Source organism: Rhamphochromis longiceps, linkage group LG7 (genome assembly GCF_057381845.1).
Source record: "Rhamphochromis longiceps isolate RC_006_pf linkage group LG7, R_longiceps_female_GT1.1, whole genome shotgun sequence".
In the NCBI taxonomy this organism is placed as follows: Eukaryota; Metazoa; Chordata; class Actinopteri; order Cichliformes; family Cichlidae; genus Rhamphochromis; species Rhamphochromis longiceps.
This window is the reverse complement of record NC_140563.1, coordinates 12,803,212-12,829,785: the sequence shown is the minus strand read 5'-3', so window position 1 is coordinate 12,829,785 and position 26,574 is coordinate 12,803,212. Positions and strand designations below refer to the sequence as shown.

General features: G+C 39.7%; 2 protein-coding genes across 4 annotated transcripts in view; one reads left to right on the top strand and one right to left on the bottom strand.

Annotated features, from left to right (window-relative positions):
• Nucleotides 1-5,378: 5,378 nt before the first annotated feature.
• c2cd4a (C2 calcium dependent domain containing 4A) lies at nucleotides 5,379-7,001 on the bottom strand. The gene is made up of 2 exons (XM_085411069.1): nucleotides 6,865-7,001; nucleotides 5,379-6,748 (listed from the first exon to the last, which is right to left on the bottom strand). Exon 2 carries the CDS (start codon nucleotides 6,720-6,722, stop codon nucleotides 5,379-5,381), a length of 1,344 nt encoding a protein of 447 aa, XP_085267195.1. The 5' UTR covers nucleotides 6,723-6,748; nucleotides 6,865-7,001.
• Nucleotides 7,002-9,540: 2,539 nt separating this feature from the next.
• The window catches only part of tln2b (talin 2b), a 96,650-nt gene continuing 79,616 nt past the window's right edge, over nucleotides 9,541-26,574 (top strand). For all 3 annotated transcript variants that reach the window (XM_085412220.1, XM_085412219.1, XM_085412218.1), the window contains exon 1: nucleotides 9,541-9,651. The gene's annotated coding sequence lies outside the window, so the exon portion shown is untranslated. The remainder of the gene's footprint in view (nucleotides 9,652-26,574) is intronic.

The following is a 26,574-nucleotide window of genomic DNA, read 5'->3' as shown; positions in this document are numbered from 1 at the left end:
GGAGTTTGTCATGGGTCCAAAAACTGTCTACTTTAGCTACTGTTGGCACCTCTAAACTAAAGTTCACCATAGTTATAAAGCCCTGCTATGATGCCAGTTACCAGCACAGATAAGAGCATTGTTTATTTATAGTCTCAGGTTGGTGCCTGTCTTTTTGCTCCAGTGTCTCTCCTTCCCATTGTTCTTCCTCCAGTGCTTTTGGGATTTTTTAAAGTTTGTATTCTGGAATTTATGAGCCACAAAAAAGCACGTGTTTCATTAACTTCAAGTCCATCTCTTCAACCTTATCTGGTCCTATCTTCTTGAACTTCATGACACCTGAACAAATTTTAGGGGAATGTTTTGGGGTTTTGTTTGTTTGTTTTGTTTTATCTTTGTTTTGGTTGTTAAGCCACTAAAACTGACTTATGAATGATAAAATCAAAAATCAAAATATTACAAGCAGCCTGTTACAACAAAAACACATTTTCCGCCATTTCTTTAGTTCAATCTATGGGAAATGCCGAAGATAACACAATTTGATTCAGATAAAATAGTATTGTTGCACCAACACGATCAATCCCAAAGAAAGATTAGTTGAAAACTTGGTATAGCTCAGCACGGTGTGTAGTATGACCTAATTGGACAAGTGGAGGAAAAAAGAAACATTAGCAGGCTTAAATCACTACCTACAGCAGATGAACAATGTCTGAAAGTCATGTCATTAAGAAACAAACAAACACACAGAAACAAACTGACACAGGTCCTGAGAGATGCCGTTCTGGCCTGTCAGTTGATTCATCAACTGTGCACTGAAGCCTCATCTGAAATGGTCTCAGTGGTAGAGTGGCTGTCAAGAAACCTGGTTTCCCTTCCTTTTTAAGGATGCAAAATTAAGATACAGAATACAAAGAAATAAAATACCTCGAATACCAAACAATGATGAATAACTAGAAATGAACAAGTAATAGTAACCAAAATTGAAGACAAAGGAAAACATGAACCTAAAAATATATAAAAACTATATGAGAATGAAGGCTACAGAAGTAATGGAAAACTGGACTATAAGGACGCTAAACAACAACAACAACCCAAAACATAATCAGACAAACTATTTAATAAAAACCCATTATTGTTGACAACAACAAACAAAGACAGGACAGTGTAATAACCAAAAGTATGGCTTTGTTTTCTAACAGCAGCACTGTGCCATAGAGGAATAATTAGCTACTGTTTCATTTTTCAGCATGGCAATGATCACAGACACATTGCCAATGTGGTAAATGCATACCTAGGTAAAAACATGAAATACTATGAGCCATAGATGGGCCTCTCCAGAGCCCGGACTTCAACTAAGGCAGCTAACATTCAAAGAAGAGCTTTGAATGTCCTTCAAGAAGCCTTGAGAACTATTCCTGAAGAGCTGTTTGTAAAGACATTACAAGAAAGCTTGACTGAGAGAGCTCAGCTCAAACAATACTGGATCATGAATCAAAAAATGCCCACTTGATGCTCACACCCACTTGCTCTTATTTCCATACCACATCCTCCATTCCTCTTTCTTTGTCATCCTCTCTTATAGGTACGCAACACAGGAGCCAATGACTATTCAGTGAGGCATTCACAACCAAAAGGGGGGTAAAAAATGCAAAGAGCTGATTAACACTGTACTTCTTGAAGTCAATATATGCAATTTTCAGCATAGATTTATTATTTTCATTTCATACTTTTTCAGCTGTGTTGTTACATACATATATAACATCATATAAAACTAACTAAGAAAAGCTCCACTTCAACTCATGTGGGCGAAACTGACAAATAAATGGAATAAATGACTGAGCAGTTTTCCATGAACAAAAGTTCAATAATTTCTTAATCTGAGAAGATAAAAAAGGTGGAGCAATAGAGGCCCTGCTGTCCAGAATGTTCAAACACATTTAAGTGACATGCTTAAGTGTTTGTCATATGCTTTGTACCATTAAGAGCCTGGTAAAACAGAAAACAAGATAAGGAAACTGGTTGGAACAGACTCTTACGTAGGAAGCTGTAAAATGGCAAGAGAGATATGGCCGGGGAAGGGGACGGTTTGTATATCTTATGATAACATTTTATTTCCATTAAAAGAAACGAATGGACACTAAATATGTGTGGATGCGAGCAGAGAGCTGAATGCAAGAAAGGAATTCACAGTAATGAAGACTGAAACATCTTTTATTATTTCTACTTGTTGCTGTCACTTCCAGGTGCCCATCTAATGTACTTTGTCAATATGCATTAGCTGGGCAAAGGCATCCTGGTGAATGAAGGTAACCAGGCAACTGTTTTCAGACACTTGAGATTAAGCCAGTGCACTTCCCCCTTTGTACGTTTATGTTCATAGTGCAGAGCTTGTAAGGAGCCAGATGTTTCCTACAGATAGTATGAAATGAAGCTTCTAGTAATTGAACAGAAACACAAACCGAATTTGAAATATGTTTTAGGTTTTTACCATGCAGATAAATACAGAATTATTAGCCCCCGTATGAAGTTCAAGGTTTTAGTCAAAATTTTCACAGGTGTTTTTTTTAACAGAGCAAGAGATTTTCAACATTTCCAGCAGAGTGTTTTTTAAAATACTAGTTTTCCTTAAAAAACAGCATATTTGGAAAGCATAAATGATTTGTATTTGCACAAAATGAAATAATTATTCCAGAAAAAAACTGTGGTTAATATTATTAGCCCAGAGAAAACTGTTCATTTTATGGAACCGTAACACAAAACACTGCAGTGCAAGGATATTATTTAACTTTGTAAAGCTCAACAATTGTCAAATCAATTGGCACTGAGAAAGCATCATACCAAAAACAAAAGAAATCAGTTTAGACTTAAGAAAAAAAAACGAAAAAAAAAAACCCTGCTGATCCTTACATAGTAGGAGATGGATATACAAAGCATTTCCAAGTGTCAAGAACTGGAGTGTCATCAAAAAATTCAAAGAGAGTCGCAGAACAAACTTGGCAGAGGTAGGAAGCGAAAGAGTTCAAAGACTCTGGGAAGAAAACTTTGTATGAGATGTGCCTAAAGACCCCAGAACAACTCTAGTGACTCAGCCACGTCAGGAATCATAGTTATGATTATAGTGAATTATAAGATAGTCGCTAGGACAGGAATGGACTGCAAGGTTGCACACCAAAATAAATTCAAAGCTGGTTTTGGGTTGTTGCTTTGTCTTCCAACACAACAACCAAAAACATGCGATGCCCCTGGTGAAGAAAATCTGTGGACTGAACTGAAGACCAAGGTTCATGCCAGAGGACCATCAGATCTGGAGGAGCTTGAGCGATTTGCTAAAGAAGAATGAGCTGGGGTTGCTCAGGAGTTGTGTGTGAGACTTGTTGAAAACTACAAGACTGCAGCTTGTCCAGCAAAAATGATACACAACTGATTATTAGCATCTGGGGTCTAATAATTTTCTGTTTTACAGAAACATAAAAAAATAATAAATTGGTAGTGACCATCACTGTTAATTTAGGGCAGCTGTTGAATAAACCTTATATTGAGTGATGATACTATAAAAATGTTTTTATGTATTAATTTTATCTTTATATCTGTGAATTAAAAGCCATGCTGAGATGGCCATCTACTTGACAAAAAGGGTGGAAACAGGAAAAAGCCTGACAATTGTTAAAGTGAGCCCTGTTTCCATGAAGTTCAATTATGGCTTTAATGCCATCATTTCAAATAAATAACTAATACGCCCACTAATTTAAAAAAAAAATGCCTGTATGTGGCACCAACATGGACACAGAGTGTGTTGCTGCTGTTGACTATCAAGACTAGAGAAATCATTGATGGACGGGGTAATGGGAATCACAGGTAATTCTCTTTTATGATGGGATATTTCACAGTTGAACCAACAGTTGATACGAAATGATCCAGCCGTATCAGCCTCCTTACGGAAATATTGAAATACATCCGGCTGTTGAAACATTTTGTTGGGGAATTTTTAAAGGCTTGTTTAAAAGAATCAATATGACCTTTCACATTACAGTAATACAAATGTGTTGAACAACAAACTAAATAAAAAGGTTTATTTTCACACAAACAAGTGTGAGGAGAGGGGATTTTCAGGCCTTTCTGACTATTGTGGAGCTGTAGTTCAAACTAAAGCTCGCACTGAGCTGTGTTTGTCCAAAGGCTTTTCTCAGGGACGTCATTCAAACTGTAATCCAGTAAACATATTCATTAAAAGCATCTGGCTTTATAATAATTAAAATCCAGCAGGTTATTGTTATAGCTTTGGTAGTATTTTTTTATTGTTAATGTATTTGTTTATTTTTCCCATTTCCTTGCATTACTGCACATCATTTTGTTATATAGTTTAGTTTATAACCAAAAGTTGTAAGCCCCCCGTCAGAGATATTCTGAGCCTGGAGAAACATATTAATCTTTAACCAGTAGTTATCGTGGCAGCTGGTGCTTTTAAGCCGGATCTTTATTACTCAGAGCAGCAGGATATGCTTGGAGCGTGTCTGCATTTAGAGGTGCTGCTCTGCTCGGTCGAGTAAACATATGTGTATATACACACGTTGCACTAAGATGCTGGTTTTTGGCTATTAAGGTGGCTGGAAGGAGCAAACATATTTAACTCGTACACTGTATTTAACGAAAAGCAGTGTATTATATTCAGAAATTAAAGGGACTTTTTGTTTGTTTGTTTTTATTTCCCATTTACATTTTTGCTTTGCTGTATTCTAAATAAAAGAGGATATTAGCAGGTTATTATTTGATATAGATTGACTTGTATGTGAAGAAAGACTGTTTATTTAGGAAATATGAGAAAAAAACTTTCTTTAACTACAATTTGGTGCAATAGATGCTCTTTTGATCTTCAGCAGATAATAATGAAATATGGCAGGAGGTGGATAAAGAAAACAGAGCTTCTCTTGTGCACCGCTGAAATTATACATACTCAAAGGTGAAATGGAAAAAAGCCCATGTGAGCTTTCTGGGTTTTATATATATTTTTGATCACAGAAAAGGTCAGGAAGAGGACAAAAGGCTTAGGAGAAATGGAGATGGGAGCCATCTCACTCCAGCGGATGGTACAACCACATTAACAAATTAATCACTGACAGGCTGTAAAGGGATATTTTTAAATGCGTGTTTTGTTTTTAACTTTTTCTTGGTGATTTGGACTTTTTTATTAAATAAAAATGTCTCTGTCCCAGGCTCAGTTTGTAATATCATGGTGTAACTCATCCTAAATTTAAAATTGAAAACGTACTCAAAAAATGTACTCGAGACAGATAAAGTCAACTTTTTCCATAATTTAATTATTACAAAATCTTCTTTTATAATACAAAAATTTAAATAAATAATTCAGTACATAAAAAAAAAAACTGCCAAAGTACTTCACTTTATAAGGTTACAATGCTTGAAAGAGGCAAATCACAATCACCAAGCAGATAGTCTCTTTTCAGAGTGGACATTTTGTTCACGACTTTAAAGCGAAGGGACCGCTGGCTGAGGTCTTCCTCTGAGATACCATCAAAGAAGAAATCCTCATTGAAGATCGGATTACGGCTCTTTCTGATGACAGTGCTGCGTTGCTTCTGGATTTTTCCGGGAATCAGAGACAGGCTGACACTACAGTTGATAATCTTGGGGTCTACAGACAGAGGATAAAGGCCCTCTGCACTGATGAGTCGAACTCGCAGTCTTCGGTTATCTGGACAGTATTCTGCTGAGAGTCTCAGACTGCCCTCTTTTCCAATGGGCACCATTTTTTCCTTCATGACCCTCTCTCTATGCAGAATCAAGTCCATGGGGAAAATGGTGGGTGGTGCCAGGCTGTAGTTGCTGGGCAGCCCTTCAGCCAACCCCTCTGATGCCCTCCTCATGACATTGGGGCTGTTGTCGGTGGAGCTGCCTTCATCTGTGGACAGGGAATTGTTCCTAGACACCATTGCTTTCCTTATGTTCCTTGACAACAGCAGTTCATGGCTCAGCGCTTTGAAGAGGGAAGACTTGGCAGGGCACCTGGCCAGCAGCGGCGAGCTGAAAGGAGAGGATTCAGTAGAGGAAGTGGTATCACTGTCTAGAGTGGTCTGCCAGTTTAGGGTGTAGCCTCTTGGGGAAAGCCTGGAGGTCAGGCTGTTAAGGCTGAAGGAGGAAGGAGAGGAGGAGGGCGAGGTGGAGGGGGTGAGTTTGGAACACATGCTGGATCGACTTCTGGGCAGCAGCAGGGGAGAAGAGCCTGGATCAGAATGGAAAATTGACTCCTTTCTTCTTGTGTGGGGGCTCTCTAGTAAAGTGCAAAAGCCATAGCTGGTCTGGGTTTTGGCTAAGTGTGGAAGCGATAAGGCAGCCTGGCTCTGAGGGTCTGCATTGGTGCTCTCTTCATCACTGCAGCCATCGTAGGGGCTCTCATCCACACTTTCTACCTGAATAATGTGTTGGTTGAACGGCTCATGAAACGTCATCTCCGTCTCAGGGCTGGGTCCTTCACCTGGAGGCACCTTCATAATGCGAGCTGCTCGGCTTTGCTCCGTGTTCTTCTCCTGCAAGGACAGGATCGTTGGGGGAATGCAGAATTCTGGGATGTTGTCAGGGGTGATGATATTAGGACAAAGAGAAATCCGTTTGGATTTGTCAGCCTTTTCTCCCAGCATGATGTCACCAAGTTTATAGCTGAGTTCTGCTGTCAAGGTAGGCAGGCTAGTTCTCTCCACTGACATGCGGATCCTCTCCACCATCCACATGGGTCCTCTGGTAGAAATCCAAAACTCTGTGAAAAAATAAAATAAAATAATACTTGAGTTGCTGAATTATGTTTTGAAATCAAATGCATTCACAAATAGTCAGGATATCCCCAACAAGTACTTGGCAGGAAGGTTTTCTTACCTTATATTCTGGGGCTATGGATAATCCACAATATTATCCCAAAAAAGGACAAAAGCTCCAGTAAGGTGCTGAAAGATAGAGAAGTTGTAAGGGCTCTCTTGACAGCAGATGGAGGTCCTGCAGATCTGTGGCTCTTTGAGAGACGCAGGCGGTTTAAATGTAGCAGGAAACCAATAAATCTAACACACGCCTCCAGCTCAAACAGGATCCTCCTGCTCTCCTTAGCCGCTGGTTCCCATGGAAATATCCGAACCACAACAAAGCTCAGTGTGCCTGTAGTGGCTGCCGTGCTGTTTAGCAAGATAAGCGTGTTACTGTACTTTGAAAGTGAGCAGCTGGTTTTTAAACAAACTGTTTTTAAACAGACTTCTAAATCAGATGTTTGTTTTTCCATGGAAATTAAATTAGAATGTGGGCTTTACCTTGTTCTAAGAACATAAAAAAGGTGATCTGTTTGATAAGAGTTCTGAACACAATTAAATAATAACTCTTGCCATTGATGTCTAAATTGCATTGTCAAAAGTTCAGGACACAAAACTGCCTTGCGTATTAACTTTAGGAGACATCGTTTGGTTTAAAGAGTTTAAGAAAAATAAGCAACCTGGTTTTTAATATAATGCCGATGAGTGTTTTAATGAAATAAAGGTGGAAATTTCTGTTGTTTGAACCAGGTGAGGTTGTTTATATTTGCACTCTTATCAATGTCATACTTTTATGTAATGTGGCAATATGCATCGAGCATATTGGTGATGTAATGATGCAAAAGTAATTTACTGCCATATCACTGCATCACCAATATTCCTGATGCAGTTTGCTTCATTACACACATGTCCTTATAAATGAGCCGAGTACATTTTCTGTCTTGAGAGTACTTTGAATGTTTATTTGAAATTTGAGAGAAAGATAGCTTTCCGCACTACGGGACTGGAGTTTTATGAAGGAAATCATCTGTGAAATTGGAAAAATTAAGAATGTGCTAAATGTGCTTGCTGTAACTCTTAAAATGATTGCAAGAATTGCAACAATATTTTCGATGGCATTAAAATACAGGATCTTTAGAATCTCTCAGGAAAATAGATTTTTTTTCACCTAACTTCTATCTTTACATTACTTTTCTTGGTTAAAAAGATACAATCTGGAGAACTCGAGACCCCAAAAATAAAAAAATCCCATAACCTGATTCTTTTATATACAGATCTACTGTATTTATATCAATATGTTATAGATATACAGAGTATTTATCTATAAAAGATGACGTTTGATATACTGAAGAAGGTCCTATTACAAATCTGGCTTTTGAAATATCAATATCATAATTAAACAAAGGCCAATGATAACATTTATTGGTATACTGAACATTGCTCTTTAGATCTTCACATATCAATGCAATGTTATGTCAATGCTTCCCTCTTGTGGTGAGACAGTTTGACACCTAGATTTAATTTTTCTTGGACAGCACAACAAAAGTTAGCTTTAACTATTAGTTAAACTCAAACACTGCAGAAGAAAACCTACATCAGTTTTCTCTACCCTTTTTTTTTTTAAATTACCTGGTACTACTACATCAAAGGCAGTTTGACCATCTTCATACTGAAAAGACCCAAGTGGAAAAAAACTCCACTCTGAACACGACAAAGTTCAAGTGGAGTAACTTGGTTACTGCGTGTTACCAGGCAATAAATGACAGGATGATGTCAGAGCTAACGCTGTACCTGGAAAGTGTCCTAAACGAGAGTCGCCACTTAGAAATGTTTGCCAAAATGTTCACGCCGCATCACTAATTCACACGTACCTTTCGAACACCTTGTACCCTTTATAGTATTGTATTATTTTGTGAAGTGAAGGCTCACATTGGATAGCGTGAGAAAATGAAAAAACAAAGCAAACACATTTTGATTGGGCTTTGTAGACTAGGATAATCGGTCCCGCTGTGATATTTTAATAGTCTTTTTGGAATACCAATCATCCATACCTATTTTGCAAAATACCGACAATACTTTTCACTCTGTCCGAGTCCATCCCTTATTTTCTCAGAGATGAGCATGTCCTTGTATTTCCTGACCATAAATGCTTCCATATCTCCATTAGGGGGTAGTATATGTTTAGAAAACAATAGTGCACCCACCGATAGGGGAGGTGCTGGCCATATTGATACATTAAATAATATTCTCATTTTGTCGCTAAAATATATCTTAATGCCTTATCTTAATTTGACTGCTTGATTATTGGGTTAGTGTAAGTGTAATTAATCACGAAAAAACAGACAGATACTCTTTTTCAATGTCGTGTGGGATGTACGTTCCTGCACGTTATAGCAAGACTTGTGGAGGTTGCCCCCACTTTAAACATAAACCTCCATGCCAGGCTTCCATTAACGCTTAGTGTGAAGACACGCTTTTGGCAGGTGCTCTACACTGCACAAATTAAAGCATTTTCAAAATAAGAGAGGTCAGTCTCTCAGATCTTCCGTGCGTCTATCCCTGTGCATGATTGCCAGGTTAATTTTATCTGCTCATCGCACTGGTAAGGTTGTAAATCTGTCTTCATCGGGATACATATTATCTGACACTGTGCGTGAGTGTGACGCCGCTTCCTTTTTGCGGCGCACAGATTTGTGGTCTTTTTTTTCTTCTCCCCCCCTCATCCTTCTCCACTGTACGATAAACGAGGAGGGGCTTGATGCCGTGGAGGAGGGAGGCAGTCAGGCTGAGCTGACCCGCTTGCGGTGTGTGTCGCTTCGCCTACATTCAAGTCAGCTCGCATGCACTGACGAGTGAGGGACATCAGGTAGGATTTTGCCTTTTAAGAGATTCTATCCAGTTTCTTTTTAAATCCTGGCGTTATTCTTCAAGGTGCTGTTCCTCCCAAATGATCTCACTACAGGGAGGCGGACCGCTCGATGTTGGCTCAGCAGAAGCGCTGGCAACATTTCACATGAGCAGTCTGCAGACGACCTTTTCACTTGATTAGTGTGATGTTTTCCACTCTGGTATTTCCTTTTGCTCTTCTTTGGACCTGACATCTGTCGATTCGTTTGCGCGTTAAAATAAGACTGGTAAATCTAGCCCATTTCTTCGCCTACTGTATAACTGATTGCTTTTGACATTGACAGATAAGAGGTAACAGTATTTGATTGACCCACTTGTTTGGCGTTGGTGTTGCATTTTAAATATCTAGGCTTCCCCAGTTTCGTCCTTAGAAGTACGCTAAATAGGTAACTAATGCTGCTCAGCTCCAGCATCCTCGCTGCTCTGCAAAAAAATGTTTTGTACAGTAACTTGGACTTGACCTGAATGTTATCTGGATCGGCTCAACATCAAAGCTGACATTGACGATGTGTAGTGCGCATGCAGGGATGTAGCCACTGGTGAATGACTTACTGTAGGTTAATGAAAATGTAGGGAGAATAAAATACTGGTCAGTATGTTAAGACTGTTAACGCTTGCAGGGACTGTTGTGCTTTGCCTCAGTTTTAAAAATCTGATCATTAATTCATCTTAGAAGAAAGATTAGTGCTTTTCCCTCGTCTGATACCTTTACCAATCCTCAGAGTGAACATTCACCTTATTTTCTCCATGATGCCAACAGGGAAGACGCATAACTTCTGAATGAAGGACACGTCTCCTTAACCATTAGAAGCCCTTCTGCCTCATACAGATGCGCTGTGAAGAGAGCTTTTTTGAGCTATGGGCTATGTGGGTGTTTCACAGATACAGCTGTCAATGCTGCTTCAGCACAGTGACTCTGGGCTGAAGGTGCCAAACTGTAAATCCCCGAGATGGTTTTACATTGAGTAACATGGATCATATGTGTTTTTACTGGTTTGACTCATATAGCAAACCACGTTAGCTGCAGACTTGCACAGCTTCTTTTCTCTGTAATGGAAAAACTGTTTTTTGTTGTTGTTGTTGTCGTCGTCGTTTTTAAAGTCCATTTCCTCTTAAGTATATAATACAGCAGCTGTGCATTTACCACAAGAGGCATCCTGGATATTGATGGTCAATTCAAGGATACCGATGCCGTCAGGGAGTTTCAGACAGTGGAGTGACATGTTTTACCTGAGTGATGTGACTAGAAAGGTCAAGCTGTCTCAGCATGATGTCGACAGCTGAGATTCTGGATGGCTTAAAGGCATCACTGGCATGCTAGAGCTTTGATTCCAACTGGGAGTACCCATCCTTAAAATGCACTCCCAAATGGTACAGTAAGGCACTAGAGAGTGTGGGATAAAAGCTTCCACCAACCACACATTTCCAGCAAGAAATGGTGTAGGAGTACCTCTGTAGTGTGTTTAAAGCACCACTAATGCAAAACACTCTTGCATTTTACAAGGTATTTTGTGTGCCTTCCTGACTTTGTATCGCTTGGTCTTACTTTAAAGTGTAAGCATCATATATACAGCTTTATATTCATGGTAATTTGGGGCTTTAAATGGTTTCATTTAACTGTTAACTGCACAGCATACAGCTTTAATGACTTTAACAAGAATTGGGTGCACAAGTTTGAATTTATTGGATTTTTCTCTAATCTTGCATTAGAGTTAGACAAAAAGGAATTTTATCCCCAATTCTTTTAAATCTTTATGTTGATGGCTTGTCAAAGAAGCCGAGAACCCGTTAAACTTGGTGCAAGGTTGATAGTCTTTTAGCGAACCATATGATGTATGCAGATGATCCTGTGGTCTTTAGTCCTTGTAGTGCTGGTCTCCAGCAGCTCATCCACATACAGTGGTGTGGAAAAGTGTTTGCCCCCTTCCCCATGTCATATTTCTTTCTATGTTTGTCACACTTAAATGTCTCAGATCACCAAACAAATTTAAATATTTAAGAAAGAAAACATAAGTAAACACAAAATGCAGTTTCTAAATAAAGGTATTTTGAAACTGCTATCTGTGGTGTATCCCACAGATAGCTGAATTCAAACAAAGTGAAGATCTCTCAGTCTAGAAAAGGTTATAAAGTGATTTCTAAAGCAGTGGGACTCCAGCAAACCACAGTGAGAGACAATATCCACAAATGGCAATAACATGGCACAGTGATAAACCCTGAGTGGCTGGCTGACCAAAATTAGCCCAAGAGCACAGCGGCGACTCATCCAAGAGGTCACAAAAGACCCCAGAACAACATCCAAAGAACTGGAGGCCTCACTTGCCTCAGTTAAGGTCAGTGTTCATGATGCCACCATAAGAAATAGACTGGGCAAACACGGCCTGTTCTAAGATGAAAACCCCTGCTGAGCAAAAAGTTTGCCTCAGTTTTGACAGAAAACATCTTGATGATCCCCAAGACTTTGGGGAAAATACTGTGTGGACTGACAAGACAAAAGTTGAACTTTTTGGAAGGTGTTTGTCCCATTACATCCGGCATAAAAGTAACACAACATTTCAGAAAAGGAGCATCATACTAACAGTAAAATATTTTTGTGTTAGTTTGATAGTCTGGTGCTGTTTTACTGCATCAGGACCTGGAAGACTTGCTGTGGTAAATGGAACCATGAATTCTGTTGTCTACAAAAACATCCTGAAGGAGAATGTCAAGCCATCTCAAGCTGAAGCGCGTTTGGGTTCAGCAGCACCAATGAGGACAAACATAGAAGATTTCCAGAGTTTAAAATGTCAAATAATAATCTTGCTGTCTATAATAAGGTCAGACATCTTGAACATCTTATTACAGAACAAAAAAAGTTAATGCATATACAGATTGAATAAAGATCTCTTTATTTAGACAGATCTGTGGAATTACAGAAAAGCAAGTTTATGGAAATTTCATGTAGTTTATAATGTCACCATTATGTAATTAATGAAAAGAGCAAGACGCCTCAGTGCAAACATGTAACTGCTGGAGTCAGTACATTTGAAGCTTTATTAAGAAATCTCATATATACATTGATTTCCAGGCTCAACACTTAACAAATATAAGGTGTGGCACCACACATTATCAGTTTTTATTGTGGAGACATTGGTATAGTTGTTGCTTTGAGGGAAGGCGATTTGGGTGCCTTGCACTGAACGGGCTTTCAAGCATAGTCCAGAAATTTTCAGGGTAGAGGTAAAGTCTTCGGGAAGTCCATTCCAGTAGCTTATTGTTAGCCTGCTTTATCCATTCCAAAAAACAGCTTCAGTGCATGTTTGGCATCATTGTCCTGTTGGAACACCCAGCTGTGTCCAAGTCTAGCTATTGATTTGAGGTGAAGTTGAAGAATTTGAAGATAGTCTTCCTTCATTACTCCATCCACTGCAATATACCAGTACCACTGGAAGCAAAAAAGCCCCAAAGCATGATGTTACCGCCATCATGCTTGACAGTTGATACAGTGTTCTTAAATTTGAAAGCCTCACTTTACCGTGCCTCTTGTCATTATGGCCAAATATCTCAATCTTTGTCTCAGCTGACCATAAAACCTTTTTCAAGAAGGAACTTGGCTTGTTCATGTTGGTAGCTGCATATTTTAGTCAGTTTGAAGGTGTCCGTTTTGTAGCAGAGACTTCTGTCTTGGTTCATACCCTCTCAGTCAATGATGTGAAACTCACTTCACTGTGGACAGTGATCTTGGTGTCCAGCCACTTTTAGTTCATGGGCACCCAGAGCCTTTATATTTCCTGGGTTGTTCTTGAACACCCCAACCAGTTTCCTCTCATCCAAGGGTGAAAGTTTGGGTCTTCTTCCAGACTCTAGCAAAGTGGAGACGAAAAGTTGAAAAGGTTGTACTTGGATACCTTGGAATCTGCAGTTGTTCAGAAATGGCTTGAAGAGACCTTCCTAACTTACATAAATCTGCAATCTGCAGATCGAGTTCTTAGGATTTTCTTTTCACTTGTTGTTCACAATATAAGCCCATGGCTTGCCTGTGTTTAAAAGAAGAGACCTTCTCCTGCCTGAGCATCTACAATGAGTTCTGTACGCTTTCTCCACAATACAGTATTACACAGATATAATTAGATCTCAGGAACACCAATGTCACAAGCTCACATGCAGCATTCATCTGCCAGCGGCAACTGACTGCTGCTTCAAACAAAACACTAGATGCTATTCACAAGACCCAAGGTTATGAAAGCAGAGTTTGTAAGCTTCATCAAAAAGAGATTTGAAAAGTTTAGCTCAGAACACAAATAGAGATTCAACACTTCTAAGATTAAATAATATTCAGTATTTCAGTTTTATTGAGCACTGGCAATTAAAACCAAGGACTATTTAAATTGTAGCTTTTCACATTTATTGCCAACTACTTCGGAGGCCATTACTGCAATGATTTTGTATTATAGGAAGCTATAGCAACATCTCTGCTAGCATAGCTGTAGTTCACACTTTCAGCTCAGTGCCTAATTTGCTAATTTACATGTTTCAAACGTGTTCATGAAATACACCACACTCTCTCATGAAACACTTTTAGTCTGTGTTTGTTCAATTTCTGCGTTCTGGGGCGCAATAAGTAACACTAAAACTGCTCCGTGAGAACAATAACAAGGTCATGCATTTACGAGTAACTATTTTGAGCCACAAAACATCGAGAACAAGCAAATGCTAAAGACAAGGCCTCCTGCTGTTCATTAGAGAAGTGATTTTCCTCTCAGCTGTTGTAGTTGCTCTGTCATCAAGAATATATTCCTGGTTGGAATTCCCCAGGAAATGTTCAGTTGGACGGTGGGAAGTAAGGGTTCTGAGAGTCATTGGAGAGTGTGATTGTTGAACTATATTGGATGCACGAGTGTGTAGGAGGTGGAAACTAAAACACACCCCATGCTGTCGGTGTGACCCAGCCTTTGTGTTCTGTGTTTACAAGGGAAATAGATTGGTCCTGTGTTTTCTCTCGCTGCTGTCACTGTGATCACAGCCTCTTTAGGGGCTGGCTTGCGTTTAGATTACTTTCTATAGAACAAATGTATGAGCTGGCCACCATTCCCAAACCCCTGCTATTACAGCAATCTGAAAGAACAGTTTCTCGAATTTTTCCATACAGATGAATGTGGCAGACAGGCAATTTGTTAAAGCTATATATAATGCGGATTTTTAATCGGCAAACACTTGACCATATTTCTAATTTGCTTTCAGATATGAAGTGAGGCTGAGCTCTCTTTCAATTAAGAAATGTAGTGGGATTAGATTAGACTGACTCCACACTTGATTAATAATGGTTGGACATTACAGCATAGCATTTAGACTGATCACATCCACAAGTCACTCAGTTGTTAAATTGTTAGTGCGTGAGGTTTAATGCAATATTGTTTTATTTTGGTGCTTTTAACTCACAGAAAAGCGAGCAAGCAATTCATTAATAATTCGAATTTCTATTATATACACATTTATATACACTATAAATGTGCTTTAAACTGGTGTGGCTGTGCCGGGATAAATCAACAGACTCAAAAAGTAGGTCAGTAGATGCCGCCATGATGTAGTTTAGGTCAGTGGCAGTCGCACAGCCTGTGGCACTTCTCATCAGCATGTCAAATTAAAATGCCAGTTTGAAGTACTAGACAACAGGTTTACCTTCGCTGCAATGCACACAGTATAGGGCTGTGCAAAATCTCATATCCTGATATAAGACATCTATCGTCCGATAACGATATAAATCACAAAAATGTAACATTTTCTGTTAATTCTGTGAATCTCGTGCACGTCGACTTGCGTGAAGTGTTTCCAGCTGCGCGTCGTGTACCTGGAGTCGAGTGTTTTAACCGATGCATGAAACTATACATTTTTAGAAATAAGTTGTAACAGCCGCTGTTTTCTTTGTGAGTATTTATTACACGGCGTGCTGCGGGGAAAAGCTTGTTCTAACGTTTGAGTCTAAGGTTTATTTTTTTAGCACCTGGCGGGTTTTTTTTTTATACTTCTCATCCGTAATAATCTGCTCTTTAAGTGATTCAGTTTATTTTGAAAAGTTTTAACAGGATCTTGAGCTTTATTGTGAAAGGTATATTAAATATAAGAGAAAGAGAGAAAGACGAAATTAATATAGCCACTACAGCGACCATCAAAAGGATGAAAACATATTGCCGTAAACAGTTTATTTTGCGACACCACGAAACAAATGATAGCATAAAATGAAACAGACGTTTTTATATCGTCATCCAATACATATCGGTATATCGAACAGCCCTAACGCAGTACACTATTCCAAATTGTGTTAGTGACATAAAGTGGCATCCTCTTACTTTCTGTGAATTTTTTTTCACATAAATTATTTGTAAATCAAAGAGTAATTGCTATTTTCCACTTAATTTGTGTGTGTGTTTTTTGAGTTCAGGCCACTTTGTTGACATTTAATCTAGCAGTGAGCACTTATCTAAATATTTGAACAAAGAAATTAAATTGTTTGCTCCTGTTCATATCGTATAAATTACTCATTGAGGAATCAGTTGTACTGGTAAAGTGCCAGTGAACAGGGTTGTGTTCAGCGCTGTTGACAGCACATACTAAGGGTTTTTTCAGTTTAAAAAAAAAAAACCCCATCAATGCTTTGGTTTTGAAGAGAAACATGATCTACTTTACTTGAATCAAACTAATGATCAGCGCTGAAGGTCATTTGATATATCCCATTAAAAGAGAAGCACAGCTCAACTTATGCCCCTTTGTCCCCAAAGAGTGAATACAGTTAGGTATTGCGTTTTCATTGCAGGAGCTGATTTGCTGCGTTTTTTTTTTAAGTCAGTTTATTTTGCTCTGTTTTTACAGTGCAAACGGCTGCTTCAGACAGGTTATCGCCTGGTTGTCTGTGTTGAGTTACAATGGTTTGATAATAATAATAATAATAATAATAATAATAATAATGGATACTTTATTGATCCCCATGGGGAAATTACTTGTTTTTCTCTGCATTTGACCCATTCACTCTGTGAAGCAGTGGGCAGCCCACTAAGCAGGCGCCCGGGGAGCAGTGTGTAGGGACGGTACCTTGCTCAGGGGTACCTCAGGGTAGCCGTTAAGTGGATTCGAACCGCCGACCTTCCGATCATGGGGCGACCACTTTACCTACTGAGTGAATAGTGACCATGCTGTAACCTGCCCAGTTTCTCTTTGCACCATTGTAGACTTACTGGTAGTGCCTCCAAGCTTCCTCTGCCAGAAACAGTGTGTTTGTGGGAACTGTGTATTGATATACTCAAAAGAAATCAAATACTTAAGTTTCTTATGCAGTCAAAGTCTTCTGAATAGCACCGTTATAATAATATTAATGCCAGCTGTAATTGCTTTACTACAGTCTAATGTACTGTATAGTGGTATTTATTTTTGTTCTGCTTTTGAAGACATTTCCATGTTCAGTTTCTGAAAGATCTCTCAAAGACATGATGGTACACCCACGATCCTCTTTTGTGAGAGCATTTTTCACTGGAATAGAATTCCCTTAAAATGCCACTCAACCAAAGGTCAATGTCAGTGTTGCCTAAATCCAACTATCCATCTGCTATGTGTGCGATAAATGCATCAAAGACAAATCCAGAGCACTGTAACGAAGTGCAGTTAAGACTTGAATCCCTTGATGGACCTAAGACACATTTTGTGGCTCGAAGACAAAAAAAGAGTAGCATTTGAAATATGAATGTGTCTACACCCTGCTAAATTTCTACATTTCTAAAATCCAATACACCGCTAAATCTCTAAAAACCAATCAAGTATGCGGGTCTATGACACAGATATGGAAGTTCAGGAAAATAAAAACAGGTGTATGGAACATGCAGCTGCACCGTGGGGAAAAAAAACAGCCAGAGTGTGTGGAAATATTTCATGTCTGTGTCACATGATCATAGACACAGATGTTTAAGATCTGTACAGATAATTCAAGGTGTGCTGGATTCAGTAACAGCCAGATAAAGTAACTAAAATGACATTATTATAGTATATTGGTTTAGGGACAATTGACGTGGCAGTGGTTTAACATCAAGGTTAATTGTGGGCTGTCAGGTCCTTTGTGTGCACAGTAGCTGTCAGCCTGTTTTTGCGACTCCCCTGTCTGAAGAACAGCACTGAAATTACTGCTATCCTCTGCTCTGATCCTCTGCAGGCTGCTGACCAAGCGAGAACTCCTCCTTTTCTCCCCCTCTCTCCCCCCTGGCTCAGGGCTATGTAGTGTCAGCACCTCAGTTCTTCTTAGAGAACTGTGGACTCTCACAGACTATCAAAATTATTTTATATTGGTATGTCTAAAGTGCATTTAGCAGCCGGATGCTGTAAAGTGTAACTAATTGCGTTACTTAAGCCTTATATATTTAGATTAGGTGTACAGTATCTTATTGATATCTTATTCCAGTGTTTTTCTCTAATTTTTCTATACAACTTTGCACTGTCCACTGTTGTAACAAAACAAATTTCCCAATAAAGCTTATCTTATCTTATCAGGAGTAGTGGCCTTGTGTTTAGAGCAAAATTATTGTCTGATTACATTGAGCAGAAGACACTATCAGGTTCTTTTTGAGGGGTTTTAGCAATTAGAGCTCATACAGCAATTGTTTTGGACTGAAACTGGATGAAACATATCTTGCTGTTCTTTAGAAACATGTAGGCCTTTCGTAGTCACACATAAAAAATAAAAAAAAGTAGCTTTTTCAAAATTTACTTAGTGCTGATGTCATTTTATGTATATGGCTATAGACTGGCCACATATGAAGTACGCCAAAGACAGAGGATCAGCAGAGCTGTTTCACTAATGCTGCCTAACAGCAGCTAACACCAGCAACAAAACAGCAGCACTTACCGAGTGCTGTAGGATATCTTCAACAACTCACTTCTGTATCGCTGTCATCGGTCAGAAGTGAGCTTCACTGACTCATCGACTCGCATCCCTTTCATAAACCTTTACAACCTCCTCCACAGTGAACAGATGTAGACGCACATTGACAACTGAGGTAAAGGGCGGACTTGCAGCCTACACTGTAGATGAAAATAGGCCAGAGGTTGTCCTACACTGTAGGGGTGCAACGATACTCGTATCGATATTGAACCGTTCGATACAGTGCTTTCGGTTCGGTACACACATGTATCGAACAATACAAAATTTGTAATTTATTTTATCAACTTTCCTTCTGACGATGCTGTCTGTGTTGAGCGCTCAGTGAATCTGCGTTCGACTACTCCGCCTAGGCTGTGTGAGCTCAGACTCACTGGTGAGATGAAGTGAAGAAGACTGGATCATAAGTGAGGAAAACTCAGTATGATCCAATCTGTGTTATAAGAAAGAAAACTTAAAACAGAACAGTCATCAGTCATGTGCTTAACCTTAGTCCAGTCTTTATCTCAGTGTCCAGTTGGTCTAATTGGAGAAAAACACCTTTCTCTACTATTACAAATGACCTATTTTCAGTGTTGGGGAGTAACGGAATACATGTACCGCCGTTACGTATTTAAAATACAAAATATGAGTAACTGTATTCCGTTACAGTTACCGTTTAAAAAGGTGGTATTCAGAATACAGTTACTTTGTTGAAATAAATGGATTACACTGCGGTACTTTCCTGTTTCATTTTGTCGCGGGTCAGGACTGTTTGGGTTTTGTTTGACAGCTACGTTCTTTCGTTCCAGGCGGCAGCGTTACGGTTGCCATGGTTACAGGGCGACGCTCCCTCTCTCTTTCTGCGACTGTGTGTTTCCTGGGTGAGAGAGCGCCTTTTCGTTGTTGTTGTTGTGCTAAGCTAACAGGCAGAATGCTACAAGCATAGCTCTAAAGAATGTAGCATCATGGGCAGTGTAGTCCGTGCTGCAGGGAGAATGGACTGCCATACACGTTATGTGTCTGTGAGCGCGAGGAGGGAGAAAAAGGCGAGTGGAAAGGTACGAGTTGTCGTCGAGGAAAAACGGGAGCTGGAAGCATGTAAATATAATAATAACCACTGCAGCCAAGAAGAGAGCCTGACGAGCCCAGTTGTAAGTAAGCTATTAAGACTCGACTGTACACCGTGTTCGTGTTTTCCTCCGAAAACAATAAGTTCCGTTGGAGCAGTCTTTCAACGCCTCTCTTTGTCTCTCGCAAGAAAAATTGACCCACACAACAAAGTAAAGCTATTTTTCGGCTATGAGCCGACAGGGACCCCGCCGTATTAGTCAGAGGTCCCTTTACTACAGTTCGGAGTCGCGGACCTTCAGTAATAGTAATAAATCACACAGCAATAGTACATTCACGTTGTTGTAAAAAGCACGATAATATATTAAGTAATCCAAAGTATTCAGAATACGTTACTCTCATTGAGTAACGTAACGGAATACGTTACAGAATACATTTTGGGGCATGTATTCTGTATTCTGTAACGGAATACATTTTAAAAGTAACCTTCCCAACACTGCCTATTTTGAGCTGGAGATTTCTTTAACACGGAAAGCAGTCCTACAGAATGGTGAGTAGAACTATATCAAGGAAATTAAACTTGATGGGTAAATTAAAATGAAGAAAAAATATCCATCAACTAACAAAAAATACACAATTGAACTGCATGCTTCTGTCATCTATTGCTGCTAACCAGCCTGCAGGGCCTTGTTAGTCAGCAGCTTCACCTAAGTGCAAGCAGGATGCAACCCAATTGTGTATTTTTTGTTAGTTGATGGATATTTTTTCTTATATTAAACTATTTTATTTGCTGCACTGTCGAGCGCAGATCCACTGAGCGTTCAACACAGACAGCATCGTCAGAAGGAAGAGCGCAGGGCAAACTAGCGAGACAGAAGTTAAGCTCTCCTTGCAACATGGCAAATTGAACCTCCCCCACCCTCATTCAGAACTGGCGTTTGGAATTATTTTGGTTTTCATGTGACGTATGACCCTGAAGGTAAGCGCGTCATGGACTAAAGTAAAACAGTATGTTGGATGTGCCACGCAATGCTCAATTACATGGGTGGGAACTAGTGTGTTAGCGCAGTTAGCTCGTTAACGTGTTGGCCGTCTAGCCCCACGCACAGGGCGATCAGGGGTAGCTCGTTAACGAAGATTTACCGTGTTGTGGCGTTAACGTCATTTCAACGAGATTAACGCTGACAGCACTAGTGGGAACACAACGAATATGACTGCACATGTACACCGACATCATTCTAGTGCAAAGACAAGTGGAAGCAGACAAAAACAACAAGCATGCATGCTACTAACTTTACCCGAGTCATTTAGACAGCCGTTAGCACATGATTCTCCTTATGGGGACCTGATATGTTTAATATTGTGGCGAGCTCAGACAAGGAGGAGACGGAGGTGTCATTTGGTCTTGCTTCCCGTGAGCTAGCCAGGGAGCACAGCCGTTTATTGACATCTGCAGAAGAACACTGCCGGTAGCTAACTGCTCAGCGTGGCAACCGCACAGCAGTAACAACAACAACAACACACAGGGCGCCCCCTGACCCCAGAAGGACAGACCGTGGCAGCGAGAGGGCGTCACCCGTCACTATGGCAACATAAACAAAACAGAACTGTACAAACAGAACCCCGAACAGCCCTGACCCGCTACATAGCCCCCACCTAAGGGGTCAGTCGTCCCCGACGACCCCACTACCCCACACAAAGTCCTGCAAATGTCCAGGTGCCTTCTTTTGGCGCACCGGCCGGTCACGACTGGCGGGGGAAAAGTCACTCGGGTCAGAACATGGGGTGCCACCATCATCCCACTTCTGACACCAATGTGGCGAGCTCAGACAAGGAGGAGACGGAGGTGTCGTTTGGTCTTGCTTCCCGTGAGCTAGCCAGGGAGCACAGCCGTTTATTGACATCTGCAGAAGAGCACTGCCACTAGCTAACTGCTCAGCGCGGCAACCGCACAGCAACAACAACAACAACAACAACACACAGGGCGCCCTCTAACCCCGGAAGGACACACCGTCGCAGCGAGAGGGCGTCACCCGTCACTATGGCAACATAAACAAAACATAACTGTACAAACAGAACCCCAAACAGCCCTGACCCGCTACAATATGCTAGCGATTTTTCCAGTCGGGCTACCAAAATCTATCTCTGCCCTGCCCGTCGGGCTATTGTAGGAAGAAAAATTTATGTCAATGCTTTTGCATACTTTCGGAAATGTAGCTGGGTAATTATGTCATTGGCATCGGTGAGCCACTGTCAATATGTGACATATTGAAATCCCGTTTGAATTTGCGCTTGTTTTTTGCTTTCACTTGTTTCACTTTGCAATCGCGCAAACTGTGTATAGAGAGCGACAGCACTGATTGGTGAGTGATGATAATTTGCGCACCAATTCCTCTGACATCGTCTTATCAATCGTTAGCTTACTATACAAACATGACAACTGAAATCTCCCGCAGCAAGCTTAAACATATGAGAGGTTGATCGCGCAGAGAATCGCTGACCGTTGTGTGTGTGTGTGTGTGTGTGTGTGTGTGTGTGTGTGTGTGTGTGTGTGTGTGTGTGTGTGTGTGTGTGTGTGTGTGTGTGTGTGTGTGTGTGTGTGTGTGAAAGCAGCAGGATATATATTTTAGTTCTGCTGAGCCAAATAAGACAGGTCAGGGTGAAGAAGTGACAGCCAAAGAAAAGCTTACCACAAAACGGAAAAGTTATGACAAATCAGACTATAAGGCAAAAAGAAAGTGCAGCTTTATGGTTTCATGGACAAAAGAATTTCTGTGGCTGCAATATGACGAGCTATATAACCGGGGCTGCACATAAGTGGTCGCAGGTGCGCATTCGCTGTCAAAAAAAAAAAAAAAACGCGCACAAGATATGAAGTTGCAACGCGTGTTTGCATACATAAGATTTTCTGGAGGAGAACAGACATTTGTTTAAAACTCTTAAAGATGTCGAAGAAGCTCCTTTAAGCAATTACTTTGGTGTTCCTCCACCTCCAAAGAAATGTCAGGAGTCCGAACCACAAAAGAAGCACGTATTCTTGGAAAAGTGGTTGCAGGAGGTGAGCTGGCTTCAAACAAATGACGAACGCACAGAGATGTGGTGCGGAATGTGCCGTGAAAATCCCACTCTAGCGGACAAAAACAGTGCTTTTTATATGGACGCAAACGCGCGTTGCAACTTCTTATCTGGTGCGCGTCTTTTATTTTGACAGCGAATGCGCACATGCGGACCACTTGTGTGCACCCGTGTAAATAACATAATGTTCTGCCGGGTGTGTTGTTGGTTGGTCGATTTATGAGTCGACAAGCGCCTTTGTTACTGGGACCAGTCATTTTAAGAAAGGCCCCCATTAGAACCCATGAGAAATGCAAGAAATGCATTATTGCTCAGTCTGCAATATCTTTCCCAGAACAAACACTAATTGAAAATAACATACTAAAAATAAACCTGAAAAATCTGTTTAGAACAGCGTACTATGTTGCAAAGAGTGAACCACCACTGGCAAAATTTAGCAGTCTTTGCAAACTTCAAAAAGCAAATGGCCTAGATCTTGGTTCCACTTGCCTCTTACTCGTGACTTCAGCGGAAATTTCAAATTCAGGATCTGACACAGACTGATTCATGTCCTACACAGTTCTTACAAGTTCATAGAAATTTCTGTTCAATTAGAACCAAGTATTTGAGTTGATGATTGTAATTTTTATACAATGTTGTAATTTGTTTTTCAACAATTTTTTGATTAATGTTTTGTTTCCTTTACAATATTATACTTTAATGTATAATATTGTAAAGGAAACAAAACATCAATCAAAAAAATTGCTCTCTTTTTTTATTCAGGCTACTTACATTTATTTTGGGCTACCAAAAACTGAAGAGTCCCTGCCCGAAGGGCTACCAGGGATTTTGAAATTTTGAGAGCCCTGAGATATATTTATTTTTTTAATTACTTTTGTTTCAGCAACATTAAATTTAAAAACTGTACTTTTGAGTTAAAATATATATTTATAATTTTAATAAATGACAAATTAAAAAGGCATGAACATCTTTTTGTATCGAAAAAATATCGAACCGTGACACCAAAGTATCGAACCAAACCGAACCGTGAATTTTGTGTATCGTTGCACCCCTACTACACTGATCACTATAGTTAGAATTAAGCACTTGAATTTTGAAAACAGAATCCAGCTGACCGCAGTGTGCAATCTACTGACATCTGGAGGTGATATTTTACACACTGTAACATTAATTCACCAAACAATAAAGCTCAAACTGTTGCCTAACAGCTAAGATGTTCTCGATATAAACCTGCTTTGAGGCTATTTTGTGTGGAGCTTGTAAGCACTGAATCTCCGTATATTGATGGCTTTTTGTTATTTGTCTGTGCATGTTAGACCCTGTCTTGTGGCCTGTCCAGGGTATCCTCTGCCTGTCACCAGGTAGTAAAGACTGGTTGGAAAGCAGTTAAAACAAATGGATAGGTGGAAATAAAATGTGCAGCATGTAACACCTGTTCTTTTCTCAGCAGTTGCAATCTTCTGACCTCGTGAGTTTTTTGTCACAACCTTAGTTGTTATGCTGATTCATTAGGCCAAGTCCAACATAAATCATAAATTACCGCTGTGGGAATAAGGATCAGGCTTAATGATACAACAACTTTAGCAAATGAGGATATTTTCATTCAAATCATGTATTAATTATACAAAATACTGATGCTATGTACTGTAACCTTGCTTGAGTGTACATTGCTGTTCCTAGAAAAGAACGAGCACTGAATATAAATGTTGACTTTCTTAAGAACATGCATTGTTTGGCAAACCCGTAATCAATTTCCTGTTACTGTGTGAGCAGCCACTAAAACAGAGAAGAAAGCAGAAGACTCATAAAGCAGAGGTTAACAAATATTTCTCTCTCAATGTTTTTTTTAAATCTACTATGATTCCCAATTTTATCTATGGTTGTTAATGTGTGTTCATCTCTTGCAAAGTAAAGTCACTTTGACCTTTACAGTGGGGAAGGAAAAAGACTTTTTGCTATATAGCTGTTGGAACGGTCAACAAAAATATCCCATCATATCATGTGTGCATTATTTGATTGTTTCCCTTCCATTATGCTCTCTAATTTCCTTCCTGCAGTCATTTGCTTGTGACAAATCTGAACATGTGCATTATGGTAAAACAATTACTCAGCAGAATAATCATGATATTTATAGAAGAATTGTTCTGTTTCACTGTGAGTTTTAAAGTAGGTTGTCAAAGACATAAAAACAAGTGGTGATTGTTTCAATGAATTGCAGAACATCCTGAATAATTTTATAATGTAAGATGAGATATTAAAAAGCTTTAAATAGGGTATCAGCATAAACCTAAATCATGTATATTTCACAGATTTCTTCCTCAAGCAGTAAGATTTGATTTTTCATTTGGTGACAGCATATCTTAAATGATACTGTGTGCAATATTAATAAGATTAAAGCCACAGCTTTATCAGTCAAAGTGATGACTTGCTGTTTTTGATTCCCTTATCGTTAATGGGTTTTTTATATGGACAGATGACAGGTTTTTTTTTAGACAAAAAGCAGCACTGTGTCTGCAAGCTTGTGTAAGTTTTCAAGTAAGTGTCTTAGCCCCAGGAAAAAAGAGAACCCTGAATATCATAAAAATTATGCAAACCTGCAGTTACATTTCAAATGTATAAAAAAAACACGTGTTATTTAAAATCATCATACCTTGATGTGCATTTGTAGAATTTACCTGTGTTTTTCAGGAAAGAATTTGAATGTTTTCGGCTTTGAATGCAGGGGCTGAAGTGCCGCTGGCAGCCCAGTAACTTTGTTACCATCCCTTGAAATACTGCAACATTTGTCACATTCCTGTCAGTGCGGGTGGCATAGGAAAAAAAAAAAAGATGCTGTTGATATGGAGCACGGTGTGCTGACACCAAGTATCTAATTCCATAGCATATGAGGATGACTTGCAGGACACATGGCTCGGCATACTATCTCTCCCTCATATCTTGAAAAACGGTAAAAACACAACTTCTTTCCCATTTTCTGTGTCTTTTTATAAATAATGCCTGTCAATTTTTTCTGTTTTAAACCCCCAAACTGCTGCTGCGATACAGATAAGACTTTGGTATTGTGTTTTTATGCATTTACTGTTCAACAATATACACAAACTGCTTTACTGAACCATAAATTGTCATGCTGATAATAGATGGCTCTATATGCACCGCTCACTTTACGCAAGGAATCATCAAACCATTTTCTCATAGTGACAAATGTGAACAAATTGCATGCGTTGCGCTCTTCCAAATATATGCAAGATAAAATGTCATGCAAAAGCCAAGCATCAGTGCATTAGGCAGCCTGAGAAGTGTATTTTGTCAAAGTGGCAGACATGCGTCTTTTCTTTTCCCAAATTGAGATGCCGTGTGGATGTTTAAAATGATATGGTGTTACTTTTTTGCCACCATTACCATCTGCTCAGTCCACTATATGGCAGCTGTTTGCTTCTCCCTCTCTCTGTTGAGTCTTCAATTTCCACAGACACAGAGATTGATGGAGCTGCAGCTAATGGAGGCAGCTGCCCACCCACAGTGGACACGGTACACTTGTGAGGCTATACCCACAAGATGACACTCTCCTTTCGGTCTGGCTGATCTGGTGTCATATAACATACCAAGTGTATCTGTGCCAGGCTCGGGTCAAAGGTCGTTCCAGTACAAATGAGCACAACTGGTTCTTTGCTGATCATGCCTTTAAAAACAGAATGACTTAGATGATTTTTGGGGGGCTTGATACCTCTGGTAATGCTGAATTTCTCCTGGTTTGCTTCTGGTGTGTCTCATTCATTAGCTATGCTTTCTGCCCTTTTCATAATCTCAAATCAAATGTACTGCTGCCACATGTGGGATTATTGATGCTGTTATTTAATGACT